Source organism: Mauremys reevesii, linkage group 26 (genome assembly GCF_016161935.1).
Source record: "Mauremys reevesii isolate NIE-2019 linkage group 26, ASM1616193v1, whole genome shotgun sequence".
NCBI classification, from domain to species: Eukaryota; Metazoa; Chordata; order Testudines; family Geoemydidae; genus Mauremys; species Mauremys reevesii.
Genome location: NC_052648.1, coordinates 8,423,179 through 8,437,101, shown reverse-complemented (window position 1 = coordinate 8,437,101; position 13,923 = coordinate 8,423,179). Strand labels below are relative to the sequence as shown.

Here is a 13,923-nt window from a genome sequence, read left to right as displayed (position 1 = left end):
TGCCACACCTGCCATTCCAGGCTGGAGCCCCTCCTGACATGGGGGCCTGTCCGGACCTCCACGGGGACGGGGGTGCACTGACGGTGTTATAGCTGCAGCTGACCATTGGAAAAGCGGGGGGGGGGGCGCTCCGGGTCAGGAGTGAGGGGCGCTGGCAGAGCTGGGTGTGGGGGGAGCCTAGGGCTGGAATAGCAGGGGGGCTGCAGTTGGGGGCTATTCCATTCCAGGTCTCTCCCCCCCAGGACAGCAGCTCCCACCCCACCTGTTATTCCAGTCCTGGCCTCCTGCGTAGCCTTCCCACGTCACTAACTACCAACGCACATCAGCCCTGCAGACCCCCCCCCCATCACCCCAACTCTGTCAGTGCCCCTCAGTCCCGACCCGCAGCCCCAACCCGCCTCTGCCGCTCTCTGCGCCCCCACCAAGCAGACTCAGCCGGTGCTGCTGGACTGTTAACCATCGGTCGCTGGCTCGTTTCACAGGGCCTAGGCTGAGACCCTGCCAAAGTCATTGCGGTTGTGGCCGAGGCCAGCTCCATAGCCCAGCAGTCCAGAGGCAAAATGCTCCTTTTCCACTCGGCCAGCTGGGAAACGTCGTTAACAGCACCCCACGAAATGGCAACATTTGGGAAACGTTTGGCTTGATCCCGGCGATGTCATCCCGGGGGGTGCACTCCCAGCCCCATTCTCAGCCGGGGACTGACGCAGTGGAGGTGGGGGAGCCTAGTGCAATCAGCAGGGGGGACTCCGGGGCCAGGCTATGATGGAGGAGAGCTGGTCGGGGGAGAGCTTGGGATTTTTGTTGCTCATGGTTTCCGCCAGGACTAGCCATTTGGGGGTGGGGGGTGTCACCTGGGAAGGGGGTTCCCCCAGACACACCTGGGAGTCAAAACCTTAGTTAAAAAAAGTAAAGTTTAGCAAAAATGCTACTGGCCAAAAGTGGCTGCACTGTCCCGAGACGCATCCAGGCCTCTGGGACCCGGTCTGTGTCTGCCCCGGGTACAGCTTTGCACTTGCCAGGGGGCTGGACTCCCGAACCCCACGTTACGGTGCAGACGAGGAGGCCGACCCCGCTCCCGCTTGCGTGAGAGCAGTAATTCCCACTGGCTTCTGAGGGGCAGGATCAAACCCTGCCCAAGCAACAGGCCTCTGAATAATCCAGCCCCTGCCTTTTTCTTAAACCCTTGTTTCAAAAGCGCTTTGCCCTGCTGCAGCTGGGCCCAGACCGGCTAAACACCCCCCCGCACACACACACCCCAGACACCAATTCCCTCTGCGCTTCGTGGTCCCTCCAGAGGCCATTCCAGGGGCCCCCGCCGTGCCCGGGGCGGGGACTTGTGGGCTGGGTGGTTTGTGCCGAGTTGTCTCCGGGAACCTTGGTGGGAAAAGCTCGTGAATTTCCTGAGCGCTTTGTGTGCGAGGAAGTGAGCAGCCGCCGTGCTGAGGTCAGACGGGGATTTTGCTTCCCGAGCCGAGGCTCCTGCAGTCGGCTCCGGTTTGGAACGGCATCAGGACAGCGGGCTGCGCGCGGCGGGTGAGTCTCCGGTTTCCTCTGGGCTTTGATGGCAGGTGGGGCTGTTTGTTGCTCGTGCGGTTGGCGTGAAGCTTCGTGGGGCTAAGCCATGACATTTGTTGCCTTTCACGCCCTCCTCTGCGCCCGGGAGAGGGGTGGGTAACTCACCCTCCTGGCATCAGAGCTGCTGTCAACCCTCGAGCGCACTGGTGCAGTTGCTTGGGGGCGGTGACCAGTGAGAGATCCCCCTCCCAAAATGTCCAGGTGAGAATCTAGGTCATCAGCGGTTTGGATCTGGCACTGACTGAAAATCGCTGCGATCTCATGGCTGCGGGTTAGGTCCTCAGCTCAGTGCCAGGCAGGACAAAATTCCCCCAGCCACTTGCCCTCCTAACCAGGGTACGAAGCATGGCGGAGGGGCCAGGGCATGGGGCTGGGTCTTGGGAAGATCTGGGTTTAATTCCTAGCTCTGCTACAGACCCCTTCTGTGTCCCTTCACTTCCCGGTGCTCGGCCCCCCGGTCTGTAACCCCACCTGCTCAAATCCCCGACGGAGGGGGAGGCTCTCAGAGATGTGGGTTCGCCGCGTGGGTAAGTGCCTTGGCAGAGCCTGGGCCGTGGCTGCAGGGCTGTCCAGGAGCGAAGGGGCTATGGAGGCTGAATGAGAGAACAGACCAGCTGGCCCGGGAGCTGCTGCCACACGAGACCTGCCTAGCAGAGACACAGGCTTGTCCACCAGAGCCTCTAGCTCTGAATTCACCCCGCTAAACGGCAGAGCTCTGGGGCCGCGGGGGAACATTAATGCTACGCCCTAGCTCTTCTCCAGCACTTCCCAGCAGTAGATCTCAAAGCTCGGTGGTCACTGTCATCACCCCTAATGTGCAGATGGGGAAACTGAGGCACAGAGCAGGGCTGTGACTTGCCCAAGGTCACCCTGCAGGCCAGGGTCAGAGCTAGGCATAGAACCCAGGTCTCCCCGGGGCAGTGCTCTAACCAGTAAGTCAGGCTGCCTCCCAGTGCGGTTTCGCCATGAGAAGATGGTGTCAGCTAAAAAAATCCCCTTTTCTGTCCCTGCCTCCTGCTGGTAAAACAATCCGACCTCACCATGGCTGTTGGAGCCCATGTGCTGCCCTGGTGCGTCCTGAGCCTGGCCCCTAGCAGAGAGCAGCAGGGTTTTCCTACAGCAGCATTCACCGCAGGGGCACCTCTCAGCCACAGAGCCACAACCACTCACCCAGCCTGGAAAGCCCAGCTGAGACGCCTGCCCTGCACGCGTGACTCTAGCTCCCGCTTGGTGCTGCTTCCTTCTTGCCGGCACCACACCCTCCCCTTGGACCCGTTAACCCCTTGGGCACTGGCCAATGTCGTCTGGAAAGAGCCGAAGGCTGGTGGTGCCGCGGCCTCCCGTAAGGAAGGGAGTCAATTGCAGGTCTAGGGCTCAGGCTGGGTTAAGCCAGGGGTAGGGAGGCACAGTCCGAAGGCTCCTCGGGTAGCTTCCTCCCAGCCCAGCCTGTCTCTCTTCTTTCCCAGGAGACGCTGCAGGGCCCTATTAGGTTAACTCCTTCTGGGACACTGGTCACTGTCGGTAGACAGGATACTGGGCTTTGATCTGACCCAGTATGGCCGTTCTTATGGAAGCTGGGTGGGGTGGCCTGCCCCATGCCGGGGATGGATTCCCTCCCCTGGAGCACAACCGCCAGCACGTGCCGTTTGCTCTTCCAGGCACCAGCCTGGCTGGATGTGGCGCAGGATTCGAGATGGGGCCTCTGCCCCCGCATCAGATCTGCTGCACTTGGCTGGCAGGATGCTTCTCCTCACCGCAGGATTGTTGTTAGCCGTACGCCGGTAGCAAGCAGAAGGCCCAACCCAGAGCAGGGCCCTGCACAAACACCCAGTAACAGAGAAGGGCCCTGCCCCAAAGAGTTCACAGCCTAACTAGACAACGGGGGGAGGGGAAACTGAGGCACAGAAGGGGGAAGGGACTTGCCCAATTGCTGGGCATAGAACCCAGGTCCCAGGCCCTTTCTTCTAACCACTGGATGATGCTGCCTTCATGCAGCCCAAACCCCATCCATAAATTACATCACTCTCTTGCCCCAACCCCCCAGGGTTCGAGCACCGCTCGGGAAGGTGTTGTCCATTCCCAGCCACACCCACTTTCAGACCCTGATCTTGCTCCACTCCTGACGGCTTCTTCTCCAGGCGCCCGTGCTGCTGACCGGCACCTGCTGGGAGATGAAGTGGATGGTGATCGTCGCCTTGGTCCTGCCGGCCTGGTCCGCCCCCTGCAGCAGCACGGCTGGGAGCGATGGAGAGGAGGGTATGAGGGGGAAGGGCCATTTCCCAGCAGCCCCTAGCAAGGCTTTGTGTATTTCTCCTGCCCCGTGGCTGTGGGGTTTGTTCCATGGCGCCAGGATACGCCGAGCAGATGGTCCCTTGCACTCCGATGCGCCATCTCATGCCCAGTAGCCTGACTCCGACCCAGCCAATGATGCATGCAGCAGAGGGTGGTACTGGGGTGCCCAGACAGCAAGTGTGAAAAATCGGGACGGGGGTGAGGGGTAATAGGAGCCCATATAAGAAAAAGACCCAAAAATCGGGACTGTCCCTATAAAATCGGGATGTCTGGTCACCCTCGTGGTACTAGATCATGGGGGGTGGGGAGGAGGGGAATTTCTCCCTTTTTTCCATTGATCAGCTGGTGCCTGATGCTGGCGGGTGGGCAGCCCCTGCCGGTTAATCCTAGCAAGGGGATAACATCACGTGTGGAACTGACGCTGGGCACGTCAGGTTAACAACGAGAAGGGTGGGGAGGAGGGAAGGCTGCCTCCTTTCGGGGGGGTCACATTGCTTTGCAAGCTAGTGAGCCGCGGCCCCATTTAGCCAGGATCACGCCGGGCAGAACCACCTGCCTTGGGAACTTCCCCGTGCTGGGAACGGCCCACTCCCGGGCCAGTCGTTTCCTACGAGGTCAGTGGCAGAGTCAAGAAGAGAACCCAGGAGTCCTGGCTCCCCAGTTTGGTGTCCTGGCCCCTGGGTCACAATCCTGGGGGGAGGTTTTCAAAAGCTGCGGAGGGAGTTAGGCCAGTTAAGGTCGCGGCGAAAAGCAGGACAAGACCCGGCAGCTGGGAGCTGAAGCCAGCCACGTTCTAATGAGAACCAGGACCCCAGCGGTAACAGGGAGGGGGATTAACCAGTGGGACGCGCTCCGGAGGGAAGTGGTGGATTCTGCATCTCTAGATGCCTTCAGATCAACTCTGGGGGCCTGTCTGGAAGAGACGCTTTGTCCGAACAAGTACCGGGCTCACGATGGGGGTAACTGGGGTAAATTCTCCAGCCTGTGATACCCAGCAGATCAGACCAGATGATCTCCTGCTCCCTTCTGAATTCCCCTAAATGGTAATGGGATTTGAGCACTTCACTCCTCTGGGGGCTTTTAACCCCTGCCCCAAAGCAGCACCCACTGCCTGCCCGAGCTCCGGGTACCATGCCGGGCACCCCGTGACAGCTCCCCCCTTGCGTTGTAGGCCTCTGCCACGTCCAGCATGGCGCGCTTGGCACTGACATGCTTCTACGCTGCGACGCTCCCGGCGGGAGGGTGGAATGGAGAGTGAATGGCACCAAGGCGGCCGCGTCCGAGGCCGTGGCGGGAGGAGACAAGGACCAGCTCCTGCTGCGGAACGCCAGCCTGGCCCAGGAGGGGGAATACAGCTGCCACCACCCCGGCACTGGGAAGACCCTGCACAGGATTCGGCTGCGGGTGGGCTGTGAGTGCGCTGTTCCTTTCTGCGTGTGTGTGTGTGGGGGGGGGTTCTCTCATTCTGCCCCTGCACCCACACCTGCTGTGTCACAGGCTGTCAGGAGTGGGGGATCGAACCCGGGACCCCACGCTCTCAATGCAGATGCCTCTGCTGCTGCCTGAGCTAAAAGAGCTGCGTCTGTTGGCGAAGGCTGGGGCAGGCTGATCAGTGAGGCCCCCCCAGGGACAGAGCGCCGGGCCGAGTGGGGTGGGTGATGTGTGCGGCTCCAGGATTGAGCTGCTCTGGATATAGTCCGGCTTCTCCTGCAATGTCTGTGTGACTGTCCATCCCTCCCCCTCCTGCAGCGCCCCCCGAGAAGCCTGCCGTTGAGTGCTGGGCTGTCAGTTACCCCCAGACCGTCAACTGTACTTGGAAGCTGGCGTCTGAACCGCGCCTGGAGACGTATTTCATCACCACGTACAGGTAAAATCCTTCAGGGGCCAGCTGAGGACGAGGGGGTGAGGGAGGGAGAAAGGACCTGACCTCTAGGTGGTCCCTGAGTTCAGTCCCCAGGTGCAATCAGCTGACTCTTGGGGCATCACTCATCTGCTGGGGTGAGAGGTGAGCTCAGCCTCCCAGCTCACCCTGGTGAGCCGTGGTAGCACAAAGCCCACAGGGTATGTGACCCTCTTTGAGCACCAGGAGCCCATTGGACAGAGCTGCGTCCTCCCCTGCTGCAGGCATGGCATGGGGGCCAAGGAGAACGAGTGTGTCCAGCCCTGGGCTGGGGCCAGCAGCTGCTCCATCAGCGACATCCAGATGTTTTCCATCACCCCCTACGTGCTGAACGTGACGGCCGTGAACCCGCTGGGTGCGACGATGAATCTCTTCCCCTTCATCGTGGAGCAGATCAGTAAGAGTTCACAGCCCCTCGGGATAGGCCGCCATGGGGAGGGGAGGGCAGGGATTCCCGGGGGCAGGGCTCCAGGGCATAAGGGTGCATGGTACCATGCTTAGAGCAGGACACTGGGAGTCAGGACTCCTGGGATCTATTTTCAGAGCTGACCTTGAGCACATCACTTAACCTCTCTTGGTTAGAGCAGCAGGAGTGGGAGTCAGAACTCCTGGGTTCTGTGCCACCTCCACAGTTGTGCTATCCCTGCACTTGGTGACCCAGGTATGGGGCTGGGGAGGAGGGTCCACCTAGTGGAGTGTGGGGCCCCAGAGAAGATATTTCAGTGAATCTGACCATCGCGGGACTGGCTGGATGGGGGAGGGAGACTGGGAATCTCCCAGGAGACCTGCAGGACAGACCCACCCCCCCTTGGGCTCCGTGGGGAATCCCAGCCAAAACGGGCCAGGTCCTTGCTGGGTCACGCAGCTCACCTGGGATGGAGAGTCCCCCGGGTCTGCTGGCTGCTTGGAGGCCGGTGGGTCTCAGCCCGTTGCGCGACGGGCACACGCCACTCCCCAAAGCTCATCACCGCAGGCCCATGCTTAGAAGTGCTCCCGCTAGCTCTGGGGTGAGACTCTCCAGGGGGGAGCTGTGCCTGGGAAACCCGCCATACGGTGCCACGACAGAGGGCTTGTCTCCTGTGCTGGCTGGACCTCCCCATGAGGACTGTGGGGTCCCCTGGGCTCCAGCAGGGCCCCTGGTGGATATCAAAGAGCACAGCCCTGGGACGCTCGTCGTGCTGGGCTCCCCAGCGGGCGCTGCTGGGCAAAGCAATGAGTCTGCACCCGCCGCTGGCGCGGAAGGACTCGGGCTGCCGGCCTCGCCACACGCTCCGGGGTGCGATTGTTCTGTGTGTTTTGTTAGTCCGGCCGGATCCCCCGGAAGACCTGAGGGTCTCCCCCATCCCTGGGGAGAGCAAGAAGCTGCTCCTGGAGTGGCAGCCGCCCAGTTCCTGGCCCTTCCCGCAGTACTTCCCCCTCAAGTACCTCATCCGCTACGCGAGGGAGGGAGCCAACAGCAACCGAACGGTGAGTGCCCGCCGCGCCCCAGCGCGCTCGGCTCCAGCAGTTTGCGGGTTGCTGCTGGTTCGCTTTGCTTCGCGGACGGCATTGAGGGCAGCCGGTGCACTCAACCCCCTGGAAAAGGCCTCGTTTGCCCTCCCAGGGCCGGGCAGGACCCGTCTGGGTCAAGGCCGTTATCTGCTTTGGCATAGAAATGGCTCCAATCACGTCCTGCCTGCTGCCCACACCGGGACTGCAGGGTCGGAGCGAGGGCAGAGAGTCGCCGCTTTGCTTTTCTGAGCGTGCTGAAGAGCCGTCGAGCTGATTAATGGGGAGGTGGGGGGATCCCCATCCACCCCAATTCTCTGTCCCTCGGCTCTGTTCCTCCTGGGGGCAGATTCTTACACCTTCTTCTGAAGCAGCGAGCGCTGGCCACTGTCTGAGGCGGGAGGTGGGCTAGATGGGCCCCGGATCTGATCCACTCAGGGAATTCCTCTGGTGCGCTAAGTATCCAACAGCTGCTCCTCCTCCTCCGTCTTTCTGCGCAGCGTCTCATCCAGCGCTGAGCCCGGTGCCGCCTCTCACGCGCCTTAGCTTTTCCCAAGATCCAGGGGTGAGTCCAAGGCAGAGCCAGGTATAGGAGCTCTGTTTCCTGCCTTCCAGTCCGCTAGGCAACCTCCCCTAGGCAGGTTCCCGGCCTAACCCCACCTCCGCCGTGCGTGTCGCCCCCCAGATCGGGCCGTACGAGCAGACCTCCTTCATCCTGACTGGGATCCGCCCCAGAGCCGTCCACCACGTGCAAGTGGCAGCCAAGGACTTCACGGACTATGGTGACTACAGCACCTGGAGCCCGCTGGTATCCGGCACCCCCTGGACGCAGCCGTGAGCGGGGTTGTCTGGTGCGGCCGGAAGCTCTCGCACCTGCCTCCCAGCGGGGTGAAGATTTGACTTGCTTTCGCCTTCCCCTCAGGTGGCTGTAATTCCCCTGACAGAAAACCCAGGAGCTGGGTTGGGATGGGAGAGGGCCCCTGTGCTGTGATACTCCTTTCTGCTGCTGAGCTCTCAGAACCCCTCCGTCCTTCTCCTCCCCCCCCAGCCCTTCTTGCCACCCTGGCTGCTGGGGCTTTGTTGTTGTTGCTGCCCTGTGTAACCCACTACGGGCTCCTGCTGTGGGCCTCAGACGCTGGGGAGGAGTTTCCTTGGAGCAGAGAAGTACGTGCCCCACCGGTAGGCGTGTGGGGCGAGGCCCCTCTGGGCCAGTTCACCGAGGACATGATCCTGGTACAGTCCCATCTCCAGAGCAGGCTCGGGAGGTCCCCGGGGTGGCTGTGTGTTTCAGTTAACCCTCCCCTGCTAGCAAGGCCAACTCAGAACATGGTTCCCAAGAGAGACGGGGCTAAATTCCAGCCCAAATCCCGCTCTTTGGACAAAGCATGGTTCAGCTCCTGATTCAAAGCCAAGCTGGCAGCAGGAGGTCACTCCTTCCCCGGGCCCCTGCCTCAAGGCAGGCTGTGGCCAGTTCACTTCCAACGCCCCTTTTGTCGATGTCGGATCCTCTTCCTGAGCCTGGGTCCCCACCCGGGCCGGCTGACCCTCTTCCAGTGCCCAGTGCCTTCTGGTTTCCTGGCCAGTTCCCTCCCTGTCATCCTCCCCGAAGATGGATGCCCTCCTCTCCCTGTATCCCTGTCCTCTGTGCCAGACCCACCATCCTGCTCCTAAAGAGGAGACAGCACGGGAGGCCCTGGGGGACCAAATCATGTGCCACCAGCGTCTCATCTCCCATCTGTCACTGCCTTGGAACGACGCAAGTATTTTCTGGCTTTGCAGCGAATTTATAATGAGCAGCCGCTGACCTTGTAACCGACTGATGTGTGTGTTGATGTCACCGGGATAGGAATATTCCGTGTCCACAGGCATCGCTTAGATGTCTGGTTTTCCTATCGATAAGGCATCTTGTAATCAGGTTAAACATATTTAGGATAACCAAATACTCACTCACTTTTTAGCCAAAGACGTCCGAATGCTTCGGCGTTCTATCCGAGAACGTGCTCTTTCATGCAGAAGGTAGAGAAATCAAAAAGCGAACGGATTAAAAGGAATAAATGGCATTTATCTTAAGCGATGGTCTGGCTGACGTACTTTTCAGCTTTGGGGATTTAGGTTTATCACATTTCTACTCACCGTCTATTTTATTAGATTTTTGCCAAGAGACAGAGGCTGTTCAAACAAAGAGAAAAAAAGTCTTACTTTTAAATAGCATCTTTCGTTGCAAAGTGCCCACTCCTTAAAGTGTTTTACAATCTAAGCCCCTAACCCTGCAAAGACTTACACCCCTACTTAGTAAGACACCAGTGGAGCTACCCATGCGTATAAAGGTAAGTACACAACTGCTCTGCAGCATCTCAGTTTGTGGGCCTGATCCTGCCAATGCTTTTGCTGCCGAGCACAGGATTGCTTAGTATCATGAACGATCCTATGAAGTAAACTCCTCACATTAGAAAGCGCTGTGCTGGCAGGGAATGTGTGCAGGATCAGGCCTCAAAATACTCTTTTTGAGGATTGCTGAATGCAGCCACCTCTGGGGTGGAGCCTGGTGGTTGTTTGACACAAGCGTGTAGGATAGGGAGAAGTAAGAATACCATCTCCATTTGAAACTTACAGCTTAGTGTGAGGGGAGCGTTTTGGCCTGTTGCTCTAGTATATTTTATAAGGACTTTCTTATGTCCTAGTGTCACGGAGTCCCCGGGCGATGCTCTGGAACTGCTCCCCACAAAGCCAGTCAGGATTTTGGGGAGCCTCCTCTCCCTTGGAGCAGACTGTCTTCAGGGCAAGAAGCTCACACGGCTTCACCTTCCTGGGTCTGACCTTGGAGCATTCAGCATATGCCCCTCCGTGCGCTTCCCACAGCGAGTCCGCCCAGGCAGGGCTCTAGGGAAGCCAGAGGGTCCTGCACCCCCACTTCACAGTCAGACGTGACTCTCAGCCAGCCAGTAAAACAGAGGTTTATTAGATGACAGGAACATGATCTAAAACAGAGCTTGTAGGTTCAGAGAACGGGACGCCTCAGCTGGGTCCATTCTGCGGCCCAGCAAGCCAGACAACCCCGTCTGCATTCACTTCCCATCCCCAGCCAGCTCCAAACTGAACCCCCACCCCCACCCCTCCTTTCTGGCCTTTGTCTCTTTCCTGGGCCAGGAGGTTACCTGATCTCTTTGTTCTCCCACACCTTTAGCATCCCCTTGCAGGGGGGAAGGGCCCATGTCATTAGTTGCCAGGAGACAGAGTGTCGGCCAGAAACTGAGGCACCCACACAGTATTCAGAGGAAACATTAAGAACAGTCCCACTTCGTCACACCTAGTAAGATTAAATTTGTTTTTTAAATCTAGATTGGACGTTTGCACTAACAGATATGTTTCAGTTAGAGCAGGAATTAATTCGGGGATGCCCTATGGCCTGTGTTATACGTAGGTTTGGCAGCATTCGTTATTTATTTTGTTATGACTTGGATGGAAAATATTGCTGCTTATTTTTAAGCATTTTTTCCAGTTTGTATCTATTTAAATTTTCACTGTTATGGGAAACAATCATTATTTAACGACAACAGATTTTGATTCAAAAAGTTAAAGCTTTATAACCATGAGAGCACACTGTCAATATCACGTGTAAATATACAGAGTAAATATCCTTACTCTGGTTGCCAACTTTCCAATTGTAGAAAAGGGAACACCCCTGCCCCAGCCTCTGCCCCGACCCTTCTCCAAGGCCCCACCCCTGCTCCCTCCATCCCCCCTCCCTCCATTGCTCGCTCTTCTCAACCCTCATTCATTTTCAGCAAGGTGGGCAGGGGGTTGGGGTGCGGGAGGGGGTGAAGGCTCCAGGGTGGAGCCAGAAATGAGGGGTTCAGAGTGCAGAGGGGGGCTCCTGGCTGGGGCATGAGGGGCTCCGGCTGGGGGTGCGGGCTCTGGTGTGGGACTGGGGCTGTGGGGTTCAGTGTGCAGGAGGGGGCACAGGGGTGTGGGACAGGGCTCAGGGCTGGGGTAGGGAGTTAGGGTGCAGGACGGGGTGAAGGGTGCGGGCTCTGGGTGCCACTCACCTCAGGCAGCTCCCGGAAGTGGCCGGCATGTCCGGCTCCCAGGAGGAGGCATGGCCAGGCGGCTCTGCACGCTGCCCCCATCCCAAGTGCCGCCCTGACAGCTCTCATTGGCCGCGGTTCCTGGCCAATGGGAGCTGCGGAGCTGGCGCTCAGGGTAGGGGCAGTGTGTGAAGTCCCCATGGCCACGCCTCTGCCTTGGAGCTGAAGGGAAATGCCGGCTGCTTCCGGGAGCCGCGTGGAGCCAGGGCAGGCAGGGAGCCTGCCTTAGCCCCACTGCGCCGCCAACCGGACTTTTAACGGCCCAGTCAGCTATGCTGACTTGAGCTGTCAGGATAATTTTTTAACCGGGCATTGTGGTCAAGAAACAGCCTGGCAACCCTAATCCTTGCATCAAACTCCAAGTTCTCAAGTAGCATTTTTCTTACTTTGTACATTTTGATTATTAGTGATAGAAATATTTTTCGTCTGGGTGGGTATGGCGAAATCAACATTTACTGAAATTTACTAATAAAAATCTAATCCTTGCAAGCCTAGCTAGACAGGAGTCACAGTGGTCCCTTCTGGCTTTATAAGATATGTTTGAGGCCAGGCCCTCATTTTGGGGTATGCTCAGCCGTGTTGCCAACTTTTGCAATTTTATCACAAATCTGGCTTTAATGGGATTTGTTTGCTTGTTTGTTTAAGCACCAGCAGCTCTAGTGATGTGAATACCTAATAATCCAGGCTTTAATTGTTTTTAAAAGAAAGTTCCTAGTTCTCATAGCTGTAGAGAAAAGCATGAAAATGTGACCCAAGTACATCCTAAAGGCTCAAAACCCAGAAGGCAAATGAAAAGGTCCCCAAATGTATTATTTTTTTAAATCTCATGATTCCATGTGATTTTGGAAGGTTTGGAATTGGCAGTAGTGGATCAGACATGCTAATAGGGTTACTAACTGTCTTATCACACAAACCCAAACACCCTTGTCCCACCCCTTCCCTGAGGCCCCTGCCCTGCCCCTTCTCCAAAGCCCTGCCCCACTCACTCCATCCCTCCCTCCCTCTGTCGCTTGCTCTCACACACAGAGGGTTGAGATGCAGACTCTGGGCTGGGGCTGAGGGGTTCGGAGTGTGGGAGGGGGCTGGAGCCTGGAGCAGGGGGTGTGGGGTGCAAGCTCTGGGAGAGATTTTAGGTGCAGGAGGGGGCTCAGGGCTGGGGCAGAGGATTGGGGTGCAGGAGGGGGTAAGGGGTGCTGGCTCCCCAAGGGGGCTCAGAGCTATGGCAGGGGGTTGGGGTGCAGGAAGGGGTGAGGGATGTGGGCTCCAGTCGGGTGGTGCTCATCTCGGGCGGCTCCTGGGCAGTGGCACAGTGGGGCTAAGGCAGGCTCTCTGTCGGCCTTGGCCCGGCACCTCTCCCGGAAGTGGCCCACACATCCCTGCAGCCCCTAGGGGGGTGGGCTCCACGTTGTCCATGCCCTCAGGCACACACACCAGTTCCTGGCCAATGGGAGCTGCGGATTCGGTGCTCGGGGCAGCACCCAGAGACCCCCTGACTGCCCCCCTAGGGGCCACAGGGACGTGCTGTCTGCTTTCGGGAGCGGCGCTTAGCCCCTGTAAACGTCCGCTGTTGGGGGTCGCCCCTCTGCCTCACTACCCGAGTCCAGTGAGTGGGTGGTTAGCCTGGTAGGGCAAGAAACCGTCAGGGGCTCAGGCCCTCGGGGGAGGGCTAGGCCAACAGTTCCATATTGAGCCTAGGTCAGGACAGGGCAGCAAACAATAGTTCAGGGCTCAGACCCTCAGGCAGGGGCTGAGCAAAACAGTTCAGTATTTTAAGCCCCAGCTTCTGGTCCTGAGCGTCGGGGCGAGGGGGAGATGCCACCCAGGAGTGGGGTGGCAGGGGGGACGCAGGCCCATCCACTCCGCTGCGTCCCAACCCAGGGCCCTAACAGCGGCAGGCAGCCTGCGGCTGTGTCAGTGGGGATCCTGGCCACAACACACTGACATTGGCTCTGGGTGTGCTGCAACCAGACTAGGGTCGGCTACCCCCAGGCTACTTCTGACCTCCCCCTCTACTGGTACCTCTGTCTCAGCGGCGTCTTCAACAGCGTCCCACACATGGGCTCCTTGGGATACTGAGCGAGGGGCAAACTGGGCAGCTCCTCTGGGTCCCTTTGCACCGGTTGGCTTAGTGACTCTTCCAGCATCTGGTCGGCTTCCAGCCTCTGCAGGTATGGCCAGTCCTTGGGTCAGTCGCAGGTGGCAGGAGTCTCCCCAGCAGGAGCTGGGGCATCAGCGTCTGGCCTTTCTGGCAGCCAGGCAGCCTCTGAGCCCTGGGGCTGGGCTTTTATACTTCCTGCCCTGCACCTTGACCTCTGGGGGGCGGGCACAGGCTCCAGCAACTCCACCCGCTTTGGCATCCATAGGGACTCATCCATTTCTGGGGAGGCTGGGAGTCAGGCCACCTCACTACAGCCCCACCAGACACTTAGTGGCCTAAACTCTCCTGGTTTGGCTTCAGTAGCCTCCGGGAGAAAGAGCCCGGTTCCAGGAGACTCCTGGCGGAACCGGGAGGGTTGGCAACCCTTCCCGCCCATGGTGGAGGAGCGCGTATATAAAGCTCGAGCATTGCTGGAGCATGCTCTT

The 13,923-nt window shown here is 58.8% G+C and overlaps 1 protein-coding gene and 1 long non-coding RNA gene across 2 annotated transcripts; one reads left to right on the top strand and one right to left on the bottom strand.

The window, feature by feature from the left end:
• Nucleotides 1–1,401: 1,401 nt before the first annotated feature.
• EBI3 (Epstein-Barr virus induced 3) lies at nt 1,402–9,308 on the top strand. Its single transcript, XM_039515205.1, has 7 exons — nt 1,402–1,533; nt 3,714–3,831; nt 5,039–5,278; nt 5,617–5,734; nt 5,992–6,164; nt 7,071–7,234; nt 7,941–9,308. The coding sequence occupies exons 2-7, from the start codon at nt 3,747–3,749 to the stop codon at nt 8,091–8,093; spliced, it is 933 nt and encodes a 310-aa protein (XP_039371139.1). The 5' UTR covers nt 1,402–1,533; nt 3,714–3,746; the 3' UTR covers nt 8,094–9,308.
• On the bottom strand, nt 8,066–13,584 carry LOC120391525. The gene is made up of 4 exons (XR_005591378.1): nt 13,360–13,584; nt 9,389–9,424; nt 9,207–9,257; nt 8,066–8,192 (listed from the first exon to the last, which is right to left on the bottom strand). It is a non-coding gene; the product is annotated as an uncharacterized LOC120391525 (long non-coding RNA).
• Between the last annotated feature and the right edge of the window lie 339 nt (nt 13,585–13,923).